Source organism: Wyeomyia smithii, chromosome 1 (assembly GCF_029784165.1).
Source record: "Wyeomyia smithii strain HCP4-BCI-WySm-NY-G18 chromosome 1, ASM2978416v1, whole genome shotgun sequence".
In the NCBI taxonomy this organism is placed as follows: Eukaryota; Metazoa; Arthropoda; class Insecta; order Diptera; family Culicidae; genus Wyeomyia; species Wyeomyia smithii.
The window spans coordinates 16,600,115-16,615,215 of record NC_073694.1 but is presented as its reverse complement, the minus strand read 5'-3'; the positions used below and the strand labels follow the sequence as shown (position 1 = coordinate 16,615,215).

The 15,101-nt window shown below is 42.7% G+C and overlaps 1 protein-coding gene across 2 annotated transcripts in view; it reads right to left on the bottom strand.

The window, feature by feature from the left end:
* Window positions 1-15,101, bottom strand: part of LOC129717311 (histone deacetylase 4) — a 148,479-nt gene extending 133,378 nt beyond the window's left edge. Inside the window, exons 1-3 of one of the 2 annotated variants that reach the window (XM_055667185.1) lie at window positions 14,605-15,101; window positions 14,106-14,392; window positions 13,560-13,618 (exon numbers count right to left, since the gene is read on the bottom strand). In XM_055667185.1, coding sequence (XP_055523160.1) covers window positions 13,560-13,596 — 37 coding nt within the window. In that variant the 5' untranslated portion in view covers window positions 13,597-13,618; window positions 14,106-14,392; window positions 14,605-15,101. Of the gene's footprint in view, window positions 1-13,559; window positions 13,619-14,105 lie in introns of both variants that reach the window. The other variant, XM_055667181.1, reaches the window with a different exon arrangement.

Sequence of the window (15,101 nt, the reverse complement as noted above, 5' to 3'; positions counted from 1 at the left end):
GGAGGTATATCCACGGTTATGACTCGTCAGAACGTGGGACGATACCGAGAAGCTAGAGCTGCTGAAAAGAGACTCCATCGCCGGAAGAAACGATAGCATTGGGAGCGTATTCTTGCGGAGGCGGAAGGTTGCTTCTCCAGGCACGACACGAGAAGCTTCTACAAGAAGATTAATGGAACCATGAACCGAAACGTGTCAGTCCTGTCATGTGCAACGATACGGAGGGGAACCTGATTACCGATAGAACGGAGGTGACCAGGCGGTTGGAGAAAAAACTTTAGTATGCTGAAAAAAATAGCGTAGTTTCAAGATGCAGGATGGTGATTGGTGATTGTTCGGTCACTCTATCGTTGCGATCGGACGGAGATCAGTCGCTTGCATTCAACGGTCAAATTTGCATGCTAGATGCGAGTCTATTAGTCATCGTTAAAATTAATTTGTTAAGTTAAGATATTAGAATAATTATGAAATTAAGATGTTAAAATATAGGAGTATACAGTGTAGTGTTTCCATAATTACACGGTGTTTAATTTGGTGGTGACAATCTGGAGATTCTCTACGGAGATCAGGATCGCTCAATTAGGAGGAATATTGTGCCAGCAAATCCAGGAAACGAGGCGGCTATCGAAGGTCAATCGAAGGATACAGCTATTATCTAACAGTGATGGTGATGGTGAAGAACTGAAGAACAGCAAGGCAGCTGGTAGGGACAGCAATTTTTATTTTCGGATTAACACAAACCAGGGGCCACTCGTGGTCTTTGAACCTACTTGTTTAACTACAAAATTCTGAAAATCATAGTTTGTGGAAATAATGACAATCATGTCCCCGAGAAAACGCAAGTCATTCTCTCTGTATTATTTAAAAATAAAACTGAAAAATAATTAAATATTATATACAGAAATGTGGAGTTGAAATTTATTTTTTACCAAGCGTCTTTGGTTGCATCTATGGACGTGTCGCTGCATAATTATGTTTTTGCGATTATGAGTACCAATGCTTCATTACGACCCAGATTTTCTTTTCTAAGATTTGGACCACTGCTACCATTGTTTTGATCTCTTGTGGTATACAATCCAGATACAACACTGGATAAATTTAACAGTGTTTGGAAAACTTCAAAGAATGAATCCAGTGATATGATTACGAAGAACCTAATTTTAAACTCATATTAACAAAAAAAAAAAAAAAACATGCAGATTTTTATTTCAATTTCCTTTCACGTCGCAAAACATAGTTTTAAAATAATGAATAACTTTGAAATTCTTAGAGAAACAATATTTGAAACTGTCGAAAAGAGTAAATGAATGAAGAAAAAAAATGAAATGACGATCAGACAAGAATTTACATTCTATGAATCTGGAGGAATCGAAGGTAAATATTATTCGATGCTCTTTAAATACTGAGAAAGCATTTTTCTCAGCTAGAATGATTGCTTATAAAATTCTCTGTGGTTAGGGCGACGAAGCTTTGACCATGTTACAGCTATTTAAATTTCGCTTTTCCAAGAATAAGGAGCAGTAGGTTTGAGGATGAAATTTCGTATTGATTGGTTATTACATCCTGTAAACACTTTGTATCAGAAGCAACTTGTCCAGAACTAGGTGCCACGTGTGAAATGTACACGGAGACGCCAAACAAAAAAGAAATTTCTAATCCAAATTTATATTTACACATTATTTTTTGGTTTTACTTCCAATAAGCACAAAACGAATAATGACTTGCGTTTTTTTCGCAGACAAGATTGAGATTACTGCTCCAAACTATGATTTTCAGAATTTGTGTGAAGAGGTTAGCTGTTCTACTTAGAAAATAAATGCTTTGCTTTATTGATATTAAGTTTTTTAACATATTATCGATACACACAAACGCATCGTCTTAATCCAAGCAGAACAAACAAGAAGGAAACAAAAATTGATAGATAGGTAAGGGTAAATCAATATTCAATATTGATTCTGGCTAAATGTATTAGTATATACACAGTCATGTGATTTGTAACGCCTACATAAGTGGATAGCATTCATTAGCCTTACAATCATTTATGATTATTGTGATGATTATTTTTTTAACTTTAGGAAAAACACCGAAAATACCGGTTTTATCGCTTCTCCAACACCGGTATTTCGGTATTGAAAAAAATATCGGTTTTACCGGTAAACCACCCTAGGCATAACCCTTCTCAACGCCGTTTACAAAATTCTCTCCCATATTCTTTTCCATAGACTGAGGCCGTTGCGAAGACCCTTGTTGGCGATTACCAATGTGGTTTTCGAGAGGGACGTTCCACGGACCAAATGTTCACACTGCGACAGATTATCGATGAATTTCGAGAAGTCAACTTGCAGACTCACCATCTGTTCATAGACTTGAGGGCAGCGTACGATACAGTTAAAAGAAATGAGTTTGGGCGAATTATGCTCAAACATGGTTTCCCAACAAAACTAAGTAGACTGATACGTGCCACCTTCGAAGGCTCTACATCATGCGTCAGCCGGTCAGATATTGGAATTCTTCGTGACGCTAGATGGGTGTTAGAGGGTGTTACACAGAGGGCTGGCGTGCAAAGAACCGGCATCATCATTACGAAGTCTTACGTGCTTCTAGGTTTTGCGGACGATATCGACATCATTGGTTGAAACCAGTAGAGCAGTGGAAGAGGCCTTCGGACCTCTCAGGAGGGAAACTGCGAGAATAGGGCTTATCATTAACTCTGCCATCATTCTGTGCCGAACACGCATCAGTATCGGACGTGTTTGGTGATCGCTCCGATAGAATATAAAAATATAGACGTGTGAACAAGTGTTGGCATTGTTTGCCTGGTCGAGTGAAATGAATTCGGGTTCAAGGTCTGCCAGCTGGTGTGTAAGCCGATTTGGCTGCTGGCTGAATTGTGCTACAGCAGTGGACGAGACACAAAAGAGGAAAAAGAAGAAACCATCAGTTGACAGTGAGTTGTATCGCTGTGTGGAATGATCTCACACCTGGCTCGCTGCTGGTGGCTGTTTGGTGCTGCTGTATTGGTGCTGCTGGCTGTAACGGCTGCAACTTCGAACGATCGGACAACCAACCTTACTGGAAGGGAGAAGTAAAAAGGTACGTGCTCTTGTCGGCGCTAGTGCGCTAGACTTAGCGGGATGGATGTAGATCCCTCGCCTCCCGCGCCACCATCCCCGAACCCCTCTGACCCTGACCCTTCTGTTACCCCCTCCCCTGTTCATTATTCAGTCCCCCCTCGCACCAGGCTTTACGCAGACGGAGCCCAGGGCAGCTATACTGTCTATTTTCGGCCAAAGGCGGGACCGAAATCGAAACAGTTGAACCTCTTGCAGATTTCTAAAGACCTGACGAAGGAGTACAAGGGCGTGACCGAAATTTCCAAGGTCCGGCCTAACAAGCTCCGTGTCGTGGTCCTGAAAGAGGCCAACGATATAGCCTGCTCTGAGCTCTTCACACGCGAGTATCGCGTTTACATACCCGCACGAGACGTGGAGATCGACGGTGTCATAACCGATTCGAGTCTGTCCGTCGAGTGTATATTGAAAAGTGCCAAAGGGTGCTTTAAGAACAAAACCTGTCCCGATGTAAAGGTGCTCGACTGCAAGCAATTGCGGTCAGCATCGATCATCGGTGGCAAAACAGTATACACTCCGTCAGACTCGTTTCGAGTTACGTTCGCCGGGTCAGCGCTACCAAGCCACGTCTCGATCCACCGGGTTCGTCTCCCTGTGCGATTATATGTGCCTCGCGTCATGAACTGCCTGAATTGTAAGCAGTTAGGCCACACCGCCGCCTACTGCTGCAATAAGGCACGTTGTGGCAAGTGTGGGGAGAATCATGCGGATGATTCCTGCAGTAAAAATGCTGAAAAATGCATTCACTGTGGGGAGAGTCAGCATGAGCTCTCGACATGTGCGGTGTACATGCAGCGCAGGGATAAAATAAAGAGGTCTCTCAAAGAGCGTTCGAAGCGTTCTTACGCTGAGATGCTGAAGAAGACCGTTACCACTTCTCCCATTACATCAAACCCTTTTGATCTGTTGTCCTCTGATGAAACCGATTCTGACGATTCACCAGCGGGAACATCTTACGCCAATCCTGGGGAGTCTAGAAAGAGGAAAAATATTTCCTCTCCTAAACTTCCCAGAAAAGGTCCTAAGATTTCTCAAAGTGAAATGAAAGTAACAAACAAACCAAACAGTGCTGCGGAAAAACCGAAGCAAACTTCTCCTGGGCTTGCAAATTAAAAGTCCCAGAAGGAGTTCCCAGCACTGCTAGGAACATCTAAAACCCCAGTTGTTCCTTTTGCACTCCCAGTTGATGAAACAAACTCTGGATTAGTGAAATTTTCTGACATTGTGGACTGGATTTTTGAAACTTTCAATGTACCCGATCCAATTAAAATTTTTCTTACAGCATTCCTCCCAACAGTTAGATCATTTTTGAAGCAGTTGACTGCCCAATGGCCCCTCCTTGCAGCGATTGTATCCTTCGATGCCTAATTCAACTGCGTATATGAAGGATTCTATCTCTGTCTTACAGTGGAATTGTAGAAGTATTTTACCAAAAATTGATTCGTTTAAAGTTTTGATAAATAAAAACAAATGCGATGCATTTTTCCTTTGTGAAACTTGGCTTACTTCAAATATTGATCTCAACTTCCATGATTTTAATATTATTCGCCTTGATCGAGACACCCCATATGGAGGAGTACTTTTAGGGATTAAAAAGTGCTATTCTTTCTATCGTATTAACCTCCCCTCGATTCCAGGCATCGAAGTTGTCACATGTCAAATGACAATACAAGGTAAAGAGCTTTGTATTGCCTCAATATATATTCCTCCCAGAGCACAGGTTGGGCAACTGCTGCTCTTTGATTTAATAGAACTTCTTCCCTCGCCACGTTTGATTTTGGGAGACTTCAACTCTCATGGCGTGGCTTGGGGTTCCCCTTACAATGATAACCGCTCCTCTTCTATCTATAACCTTTGCGATGACTTCGACATGACTATTTTAAACAACGGTGAAATGACACGTATCCCGAAACCTCCAGCGCGCCCAAGCGCTTTGGATCTATTCTTATGTTCGACGTCGCTACGGTTGGATTGCACATGGAAGGTAATCCTCGATCCTCACGGTAGCGACCATTTGCCTATTCTTATTTCAATTACTAGCGGGTCAACTCGCATGCGACCAATTGACATTCCGTATGACCTCACACGGAATGTCAATTGGAAGTTATACGAGGAAGTTATCGATTCAACATCATCCACCTCTTGAAGAATACAACCTCCTCGCGGGCTTGATTCTCGACGCCGCGTTGCAAGCCCAAACGAAGAAATATCCCGGCGTAACGATTAAAGAACAGCCTCCCACTCCGTGGTGGGACCAAGAGTGCTCCGATGTCTACACGCAAAGATCCGACGCGTTTTTGGCCTACCTATAGGTATACCTGGCGACTATTTACGGTATTCGGAGCTTGATACCAAGTTTAAAAGCTTGGCTAAAGCAAAGAAACGCGGATATTGGCGTCGGTTCGTGAACGAGACGTCGAGGGAGACATCGATGAGCATTCTTTGGAACACAGCCCGAAGAATGCGGAATCGCGTAACGGTCAACGAAAGCGAGGAGTCTTCAAGTCGGTGGATATTTGATTTTGCCAGGAAAGTATGTCCGGACTCTGTTCCTGAGCAACATATTGTTCGCGATGCGTCTCCGGGCCACGACGCGATAGAATCACTTTTTACGATGGCAGAATTTTCGGTTGCCCTCCTGTCCTGTAACAATAACGCGCCTGGGTTAGATAGAATCAAATTCAACTTGTTGAAGAATCTACCCGGCAATGCCAAGAGGCGCTTGTTGAACTTGTTCAATAAGTTCCTGGAGCAAAACATTGTACCGCAGGATTGGAGGCAAGTGAAGGTGATCGCCATCCAAAAACCAGGGAAACCAGCTTCTGATCACAACTCTTATAGGCCGATTGCAATGCTATCCTGTATCCGGAAATTGATGGAAAAAATGATACTCCGTCGTTTAGACCATTGGGTCGAATCAAATGGCCTACTATCGGATACTCAATTTGGCTTCCGCCGTGACAAAGAGACGAATGATTGTCTTGCGTTGCTTTCAACAGATATTCAGCTGGCGTATGCTCGCAAAGAACAAATGGCGTCTGCGTTCTTGGACATTAAGGGGGCTTTTGATTCCATTTCTATTGACATTCTTTCGGGTAAACTTCACCGACAAGGATTTTCTCCAATTTTGAACAATTTTTTGCACAATTTGTTGTCCGAAAAGCACATGCATTTTACGCACGGCGATTTGGCAACTTTTCGCATTAGCTACATGGGTCTTCCCCAGGGCTCATGTTTGAGCCCCCTTCTTTACAACTTTTATGTAAATGACATCGACGAATGTCTGGCAAATTCATGCACGATAAGACAACTTGCAGACGACAGTGTAATCTCTGTTACAGGAGCCAAAGCTGCCGATTTGCAAGGACCATTGCAAGACACCTTGGACAATTTGTCTGCTTGGGCTTTACAGCTAGGTATCGAATTCTCTCCGGAGAAAACTGAGATAGTAGTTTTTTCTAGGAAGCATGAACCTGCTCAGCTTCAAACACAATTAATGGGTAAAACGATTTCTCAGGTTTTGGTACACAAATATCATGGTGTCTGGTTCGACTCTAAAGGCACCTGGGGTTGTCACGTGAGGTATCTGATGAAAAAATGTCAACAAAGAGTGAATTTTCTTCGTACAATAACCGGACAACGGTGGGGAGCCCATCCAGGAGACCTTATAAGGCTTTACCAAACAACGATACTGTCTGTTATTGAGTACGGGTGTTTCTGCTTCCGCTCCGCAGCAAACACACATTTGATCAAACTGGAGCGAATACAATATCGTTGTTTGCGTATCGCCTTAGGTTGCATGCAGTCGACCCATACGATGAGTTTGGAGGTCTTAGCTGGAGTACTACCATTGAAAAACCGCTTCTGGAGCCTGTCTTCTCGTATTCTTATCAAATGTGAGGTCTTGAACCGTCCCGTGATTGAAAATTTTGAAAGGTTAATCGAACTTAATTCTCAAACCCGTTTTATGACATTGTATTTCAATCACATGTCCCAAAATATTAACCCCTCTTCGAATATTCCAAATCGTGTCGACTTATCAAATACTTCTGATTCTACTGTGTTTTTCGATACATCCATGCTGTAAGAAACTCGTGGAATCCCGGATCATTTACGCGTGCAGCAGATCCCTAAAATTTTTTCCAATAAATATCGAAACATCAACTGCGACAATATGTACTACACTGACGGATCACTTCTTGATGGGTCCACTGGCTTCGGTATCTTCAATAACAATTTAACCGTCTCCCATAAACTCGATAATCCTGCTTCTGTTTACGTCGCAGAATTAGCTGCAATTCAGTACACCCTAGGGATTATCGAAAAAATGCCCACGGACCATTATTTCATCTTTACGGACAGTCTCAGTTCCATTGAGGCTCTCCGATCGATGAAAGATGTTAAGCACTCTCCGTATTTCCTGGGGAAAATACGGGAACATCTGAGTGCTTTATCCGAAAAATCGTTTCAGATTACCTTAGCGTGGGTCCCTTCTCACTGCTCGATACCGGGCAATGAGAAAGCGGACTTTTTGGCTAAATTGGGCGCAACAAACGGTGATACTCATGAAAGACCAATTGCCTTTAATGAATTTTTCGCACTTGTACGTCAGAATACGATCATCAGTTGGCAAAATGCTTGGACCAGAGGGGAACTGGGAAGGTGGTTACATTCCATAATCCCCAAGGTGTCGACGAACCCGTGGTTCAAGGGGTTGGATGTAGGTCGGGATTTCATTTGCGTGATGTCCCGGCTTATGTCCAATCACTATAGATTTGACGCGCATCTCCGTCGTGTTGGGCTCGGGGAAAGTGGTATCTGTGCCTGTGGTGAAGGTTATCACGACATAGAGCATGTGGTTTGGTCATGCCCTGTACACCGTGACGCCAGGTCTAAATTAATAGCTCCCCTGCAGGCTGTTCCTGTTCGTGATGTCTTGGCGAGCCGTGACCTATCCTACATGTCCCTTATATACGTTTTCCTGAAATTCATCCACGCCCCAGTTTAGTCCTATTCCCTTCCGCCTACATCCAACCAAACGACAAGAACACGTTAAGACCCCGGATCCGGAAACAGCAACTAGACCCGCACGATACTCTCAGGTGCCGAGGGAGACAACCCAATATGCCAGTCCGTAATATCTTGGCCCAGCAGCGGAACATATTCAATAGGCTGCTTACCTATGGCGATAGAAAACCATCAAACAACAAATCAGTGCTTTAAATGCAAAACATTCTAGCTTTAAGTTAGATTTAGTTTCAGCTCGTAGTCGGCAGCGAGGATAAAAAATTTGCTTTTAGTTATTAAGATACTTTAGAAAGTAAGCTACCAGATATAATTGGCGCCGTTAAACATTAAATTGTATTTGTGCCGTGTCAAATAAATCATAGTAGAAGAAAAAAAAAATAACTCTGCCAAAACGAAGTACATGGTGGCGGGTAGAGAGCGTGGTAGTCCGACGGATGTTGGCGCTGAGGTGGTGTTAGATGGGGAAACTTTTGAAGTAGTCGACGAATTAATTGGTGACATGTAACAACGAGGTTAGCCGTGAGATAAAATATCGCGGATATCAGCTGCAAACAGGGCCTTCAACAGATTACGTAACCAGCTGAGGTCTTGCAGCCTGCAAACCCGTACTAAACTTGCACTCTACAAAACATTAATCCTTCTCGTGGCCCTTTATGACCATGAAGCATGGACGTTGAAAGAGGCCGATCGGCGAGCCCTTGGTGTTTTTGAGCGTAGGATTTTGCGAAACCATGAAGTGCACCAGGTGTACAAATCGGCGGATATAGTCAAGCGGATAAAACAGGGCAGGTTGCAGTGGGCTGGGCATGTAGCTAGAATGCCGGAAGAACGACCAGCGAAGACTATATTTAGCAGAAATCTCAATAGGGCCGTCGAGTTCGAGGTAGGCCCCGCACTCGTTGGATGTGTGCTGTCGACGAGGATGTCCGCGAAATAGGTGTTATTGGATGATAGCAGCCCATGGCCGAGTGACATGGCGACGTATTCGGGATACGACATTGGACCAATAATCGTTCTGTCGCCGTAAAAGTAAAGTGAAGTAAATACACTAGTTAGAAAGTGTCCGGATTATTGCGGATACAAACCCTGTTATGCTGGATTTGAGTCCCCAGCTCAGACGAAAGATGCACCAGCAAGAGGATCGTGAACATACACGCTTCTCGTGGGTGTCTAGAATACCCTTGGAGTTTTCGAATAAAAGATGCTGCCGATTATCTACGGTGGAGTACAGACAGACGACGGAGAATGGCGAATGCGCATAAACCATGAGCTGCATGGAGAGAAACACATTGGACACCTGGCAAAAGTCAATAGACAACCTTGTCAAATGGCTGCTCTTCAGCAACCCTACCGGCACCAGAAATAGAGGGGCGCAGCGTGCACGACGGTTCGAACAGATGGAAGGAGGCTTTCGGATGATGAGACGCCTGGAAAACTGGCGAAACACAGCCCAGAACTGCGCAACATGCTTCTTCATCTCGCAGCTTATCTCGTTATCACATATTACGAGTGTACCAAGATAGACAAAATTATCAACCACTTCGAAAATATTACCATCTATCTCCACCACAGCACCAACGCCCGCAGGACTATCACGCTCTCTGCCAGCCACCATGTACTTCGTTTTTGGCAGTGTTTAAGGTAGATCCGAGTCTCGTAGCTTGCCTTCTGAGAACCGTAAATACTTTCTCTTCAGCTCTATGATATGATGCCGCTCCTCTGCACACCTGCCCTTAGTAAAGCTCTTTTCGAAGCTATGTTGAACAGCAAGTTCTAGAGCCTGTCCTCTAGTCCCTAGACCATTCAACATCACAAACGCGTCTGAAATTTCAACCGCTGGCAAGACGCTTGATGTAAAACCCAAATCATAGAGATTTTATATTCCAGAACAAAGTTCTAAAGCGAAGAACATGGGAGTTCTAAATCTTCAAATACCCTCAATATACATTTTCTAAGAACACTGAACTGAAATTTAAACTAGTTTGAAAATGAAAAGTTCATTAACTCTTCATTAAGAATCTGAGAATCTTCAAACTGGAAATTTCAGAATCTGCAGCCAATCGTGTACTATCAAAATATTTCGGGGTTTCAAACCCAAACCCGACATTTTCAAACCCGAACCCGAATTTTTTTTTTCACCAAACCCGAACCCGACCCGTACCAGACACTACAGGTCGACCCAACGGGTACGGGTCGGGTTTCGGGTTTTCGATACCGACCATCTCTACGATACCGTTGAATCTTTTCCATCAAGCTTTGAAATAACATCGCATAAAGTTTTTGTTTTCACGAATTATTTGAATTATTGTGATGAAAATAACTAAGAAAAATCCCAAAATACCAAATTAAAATAGAATCAACACTCCTGGAATTTGCAATTTTCGAAACCATGAAGTACTGAATTACCGAATTTCTAAAAATCCAAAAATAGTGAAAAATGTAACATTTTATACGAAAACTATATCTTAAAGTCGTATTCTCGTGTGTATTTTGAACTATTTCACAATTCGTCATTGGTTTTGTTCTCTTATTCATTTGTTCATCATTTTTGATTACGCAAATGAAAAAGTTGTTTATTCTCCTACTCGTTTCAATTTGAATTCCTTGGAATTTCAAAATTTCATAACTGAATTTTGGGATTCTAAAATTTAATTGTTTATTGAATTACAAATTTTATTATTTCAGGGAGCATTCAAAATGCAAATAGAGTTTGTTCATTGTGTATGCTGTACATCTCTGAAGCAAACTAGAATAGGCACTGGGAACATGTTACGATCTGTGAATGCTTTCGTCGAACAACCTCGTTTTCTAAGCCTATCACTAATTAGGAACAAATATGCTGCGAAGTTTCTTCTATATTTCGTTTTTTTTTCTTCCAAAGCCGATTTCGCCATTGCCAGCTGCTCAAAGCTAGTGCGCAAAAATAGATTGACGGTTCATTCATCCATGATGGAAATGAAAACCAGTTCCGTTCCCCGACTGGCGCACTTTCAAGCGTCACAAGGATCCGGGAAAACTGTGTTGTTTACTTTTCTTTCACCAACTAGAGGAACGCGGTGCGAGCTATTTTCGATATATATTTGAATAAACTGTAAGCAATAAGGGTAGCGGCAAAAGTTCAGCGAAATTGCGTTTGAAATTATTTCGGTCGTAGAGGCAAAAAAAAACATTTGGCAATCAAATGCCAAATTATTCCGTTATTAGGTGAGCATTCCATCCAGTTTCACATTGCTGTATTTCCCCTCGATTGAGTCGCAAATTTCGCGAAAAACATTTCGCGTCTTCCTCTCCCAAATTTCCGTCCCCATCAAGCCTACGTGCACGTGTAACTTCATCACTCTTCTTCTCCTCTGTCCCTCGACCGGTCCCATTCACACATTCGTTATTTATAGCATCTTCTCCGCATAGCCAAGAATAAACTGGCTGTCTTCCATTTTTCCTCTATATTTCTTTTTTTTTTTTTTTGCTTTGGTTTCTCGTTTGAAGGACATCTCCCATCCGTAGCCACCGAATTCGTGCAAGATTCCACTCTTCCTCTCCTCTTTACGGTGAACCGGCCATCGTGACGACGACGGCAACATGATGGTGACAGTGAAAAATGCAAAACCGGAAATCGATGACAAATCAGATCCTCGCACATGCTACTACCACTAGCCATCATGCGTCCCCATTCGCGTGGGTGCGCAGTGAGGTTTGCTTTGTCCGGTGTTACGGCCAATTTGTGGTTGACCAAACATATGCATATTTATCGAAACGGGATGGGTCTGTCCCCCCCCCCCCCCCCCAATCAAACGTTCAAATGTACGGTTTTCTTTATCGCTACCTGATGCAGTGAAGGCGTTTATTTATAAACAGATTTATTTATAAAGTGAAACGAAGCATGTTGGCTGGTCGGACGCCCGCTGCTGATGCCTTCTCATCCGGTGTGTGTGAGCGCTTCGTCGAGCAAACACGATTTATGCTCTCGATATTTTTATCCGTTCGAATGCATAATGCTGTGTGTATGCGGATAGCTCAATTACTACCACGACTCTAGAGGTCCTCTGGAAACTTTTACTTGATATAGCAACAGCAACACGCCTTTTCCTTTTTTCGGTGTCCAGCGACGACGTGTCCCCAAACCATCCGAACAGGAAGCTGGGGGTATGGTAGCTGCTAGAGCACATAGTCAGGCGGCCGGAACACTGCTGAACTTCACCCTCATCCCTCATTGCTAAGTCTATAAGAAATAAACAGGCTCTCCATGCCGTACCACAAGACACAGTCAGAAGGTAGCGGCAAATACATGCTAGTATTTATTTTCAAGGTCAGTAGAATACTTTTCTTTCTCCATCGTCTCCCTCAGCGTTACCAATTGATGACTATTTTCGCCCCCCGAGCAAAGATGATGATGATGGTGATGTTCAATACGGGGACCAAAAGATGTGCTGAAAGCATGAAAAAAGCCGCAATACACGTGCCACTGAAAGCACTAGATTTACTATACAAATCGATGTTACTAGAGTATGACAACCAGTGCTGGCGTTTTTGCGATATATTTCAGGAATTCGTTTTTATGGCTTTATATTACTAGACTTATGGACAATCGAAAAGTCTACACTACAATCACAAGCCTAACAAATACTGATTTATTACCTTCACTTTGGCACATAGTCCAAAGATATAAGGAAACCATATAAAATTGATACTTTTACATTATATCTATCTACCAGGGCAGGCAAACGATCAGGCAGAACAAAGTGTCTGGGCCTGCCGTTACCAAGCAGCAGACAAAAATAGCACAGGAGATAAATAGCAAAAAAAAAACACAAAACCAATAAACAATATTTGTTTGTCAGCCTGCCGTTCGTTGGTGCTCGCTTTGATGGGGGCATCGGTAGGCTCATCCTGGTTGTTTTTCTTCTTCCTTGCCGGCTCCTCGGCTCTAGCCTAACGGCAATATTCTCTATCCAAGCGAGCTCCTAACACGATCCTTGTCACATCCTGGACAACTGCAAAGCAGTCTTAGCTCGTTTCCGCACTCTCCGGCGCTTTCTCTTTTCTCTTCTTGCCTTGGAGAGTTACAGAACGGAAGAAATGCCGTCGCAAGCATCCATTTGTGCTGCGTGTGTGTGTAAGCCGAACGGGCTAAAAATAGATCCACCCGCTTTTACGATTTCAACGCAACCAACCAACCCGACGCCCATTAAAATCGATTACTAATGGTTTTGCTTCGTTTCTGGGAGGTTGGGGCGTTTCCCGCCCTCCCAGCCGTTGTCTGCACTGGATTCACTGCTGTAAGCTTATGTGTTTCAGAAGTGATTCCACTGGAAGTTGTTTTCATAAATCGGAGCATCGAACTAATTTGTTTTTTGACCTTGTAAAACCACAACAAAGAAACACGTTGAGATTGATATTTACCGTGATTATTTAAAAAGTGTCCTCGGGAGGCGTCCATCCCTATGGTTTCAAGTTGAGTTCTGTTGAAGAAAAAATATTAAATTATTCTTAATATAAGAATTAATCTCTAAAAATTAAATTTCGAGATTGCAGCGCTCGCTCAAATTTTAGTAAATTTTTAGGATTGACTATTCAAGCTAAGCTTCATACTTTGAAAATCGATATTTAAACAAAATTTTGATCAAAAACTGAATTGAATTTGCATAAGCAATATACGGTTACAGATGAAAGAATAGTTTTGTTATGTTAATTAAGATGAAAATAAAAGGAAAAAGCTCGAAAACAAAAAAAAAAGCTCCGTGTTATGTTTTCTAGAAAAATTCATTTTGATTTCCTAATTAGAATTGACAAATATTTAAACAATTTCAATTCATGCAAAATTGCTTACGTTATTGATGGCACCAAAGTTCTACTGAAATCTGAGAGCCTGCTTTGGCGCAGAAACCCTCCAGCATTTTTGAATTTATAACCGTGCAAAATCATATCAATTACCGAGCAAATATTTACCTTTAAAAATGTTGGCCAGTAAAAATCACCATCCTTTTCTTGGGAAAGGAACGCCACCGCACCACCCACCGGCTTTCTCCGCCTTCTTCCTGTGTCGTTTTGTTGTGGAAGGGAGGGCAAATTTCCACTTTTCTTCGCTTATTTTTCTATACACTTACCCCTATATAGTGTAAACAAACCACTTCTCTCTCGCGCGCGCACACGGAAAGACTCTTTTCCTATTATTTATTTACTCTTGTCACCAACACCAACAAAGTGCTAGAAATTCTTTCACAACACAACACACGCTGCTCAGTTGTTCATAGAAAAAAAAATGACGACGACGACGACGGCGAGGATTATGATATTACCGAGAAGATCGAGCAGATCAGACTCTGCGCTTCCCAGTCGGAATTCCAACCTTTCGGTCGTATAATAAACACTGTCTACACCAAGCCAAACCCGAAACACACCTTCATCGCGTGGATCTCGGATCGGACAACCATTCAAAAGCATTTACCAAATAAACTATTTTATGGCTGCACGAATTTAAATAACATCAACACCGATATTTTTGCGCATAAAATTTTAATATATGCGAATGCCAACCACCACCAGCAGCAGCTGCTGCTGGCCTGCAGAGTCGAGTGGATTCCCAAAATCACTGCAAGTTTCCTTCTTTATTGGACCCGAAAGCCACAGCGACGACGACGACGACAGCAAAGAAACAACACCCTCTTTCCGAGGGTGAATCAAATTAGCGATCATTCATTCGACAGTAAAATCCCCCCGCCAAGGTTCAACCCGAACCGATTGTGGCCACTTTTCCGTACTGCTAGCGAACGGTGATGATAGCGTTGACGACACTCGCACTTTTGCTTAAGTTTTCAAATCTCTTCCTGCTGTTTGGACTTAATAAAACAAAATATTGAATTTCGCGTATCAAAACGAGAGGAAATCTGCGTACGCGTGTGAATTTCGTGATGAACAAAACACACTTGTTCGACCAGCCGCGGA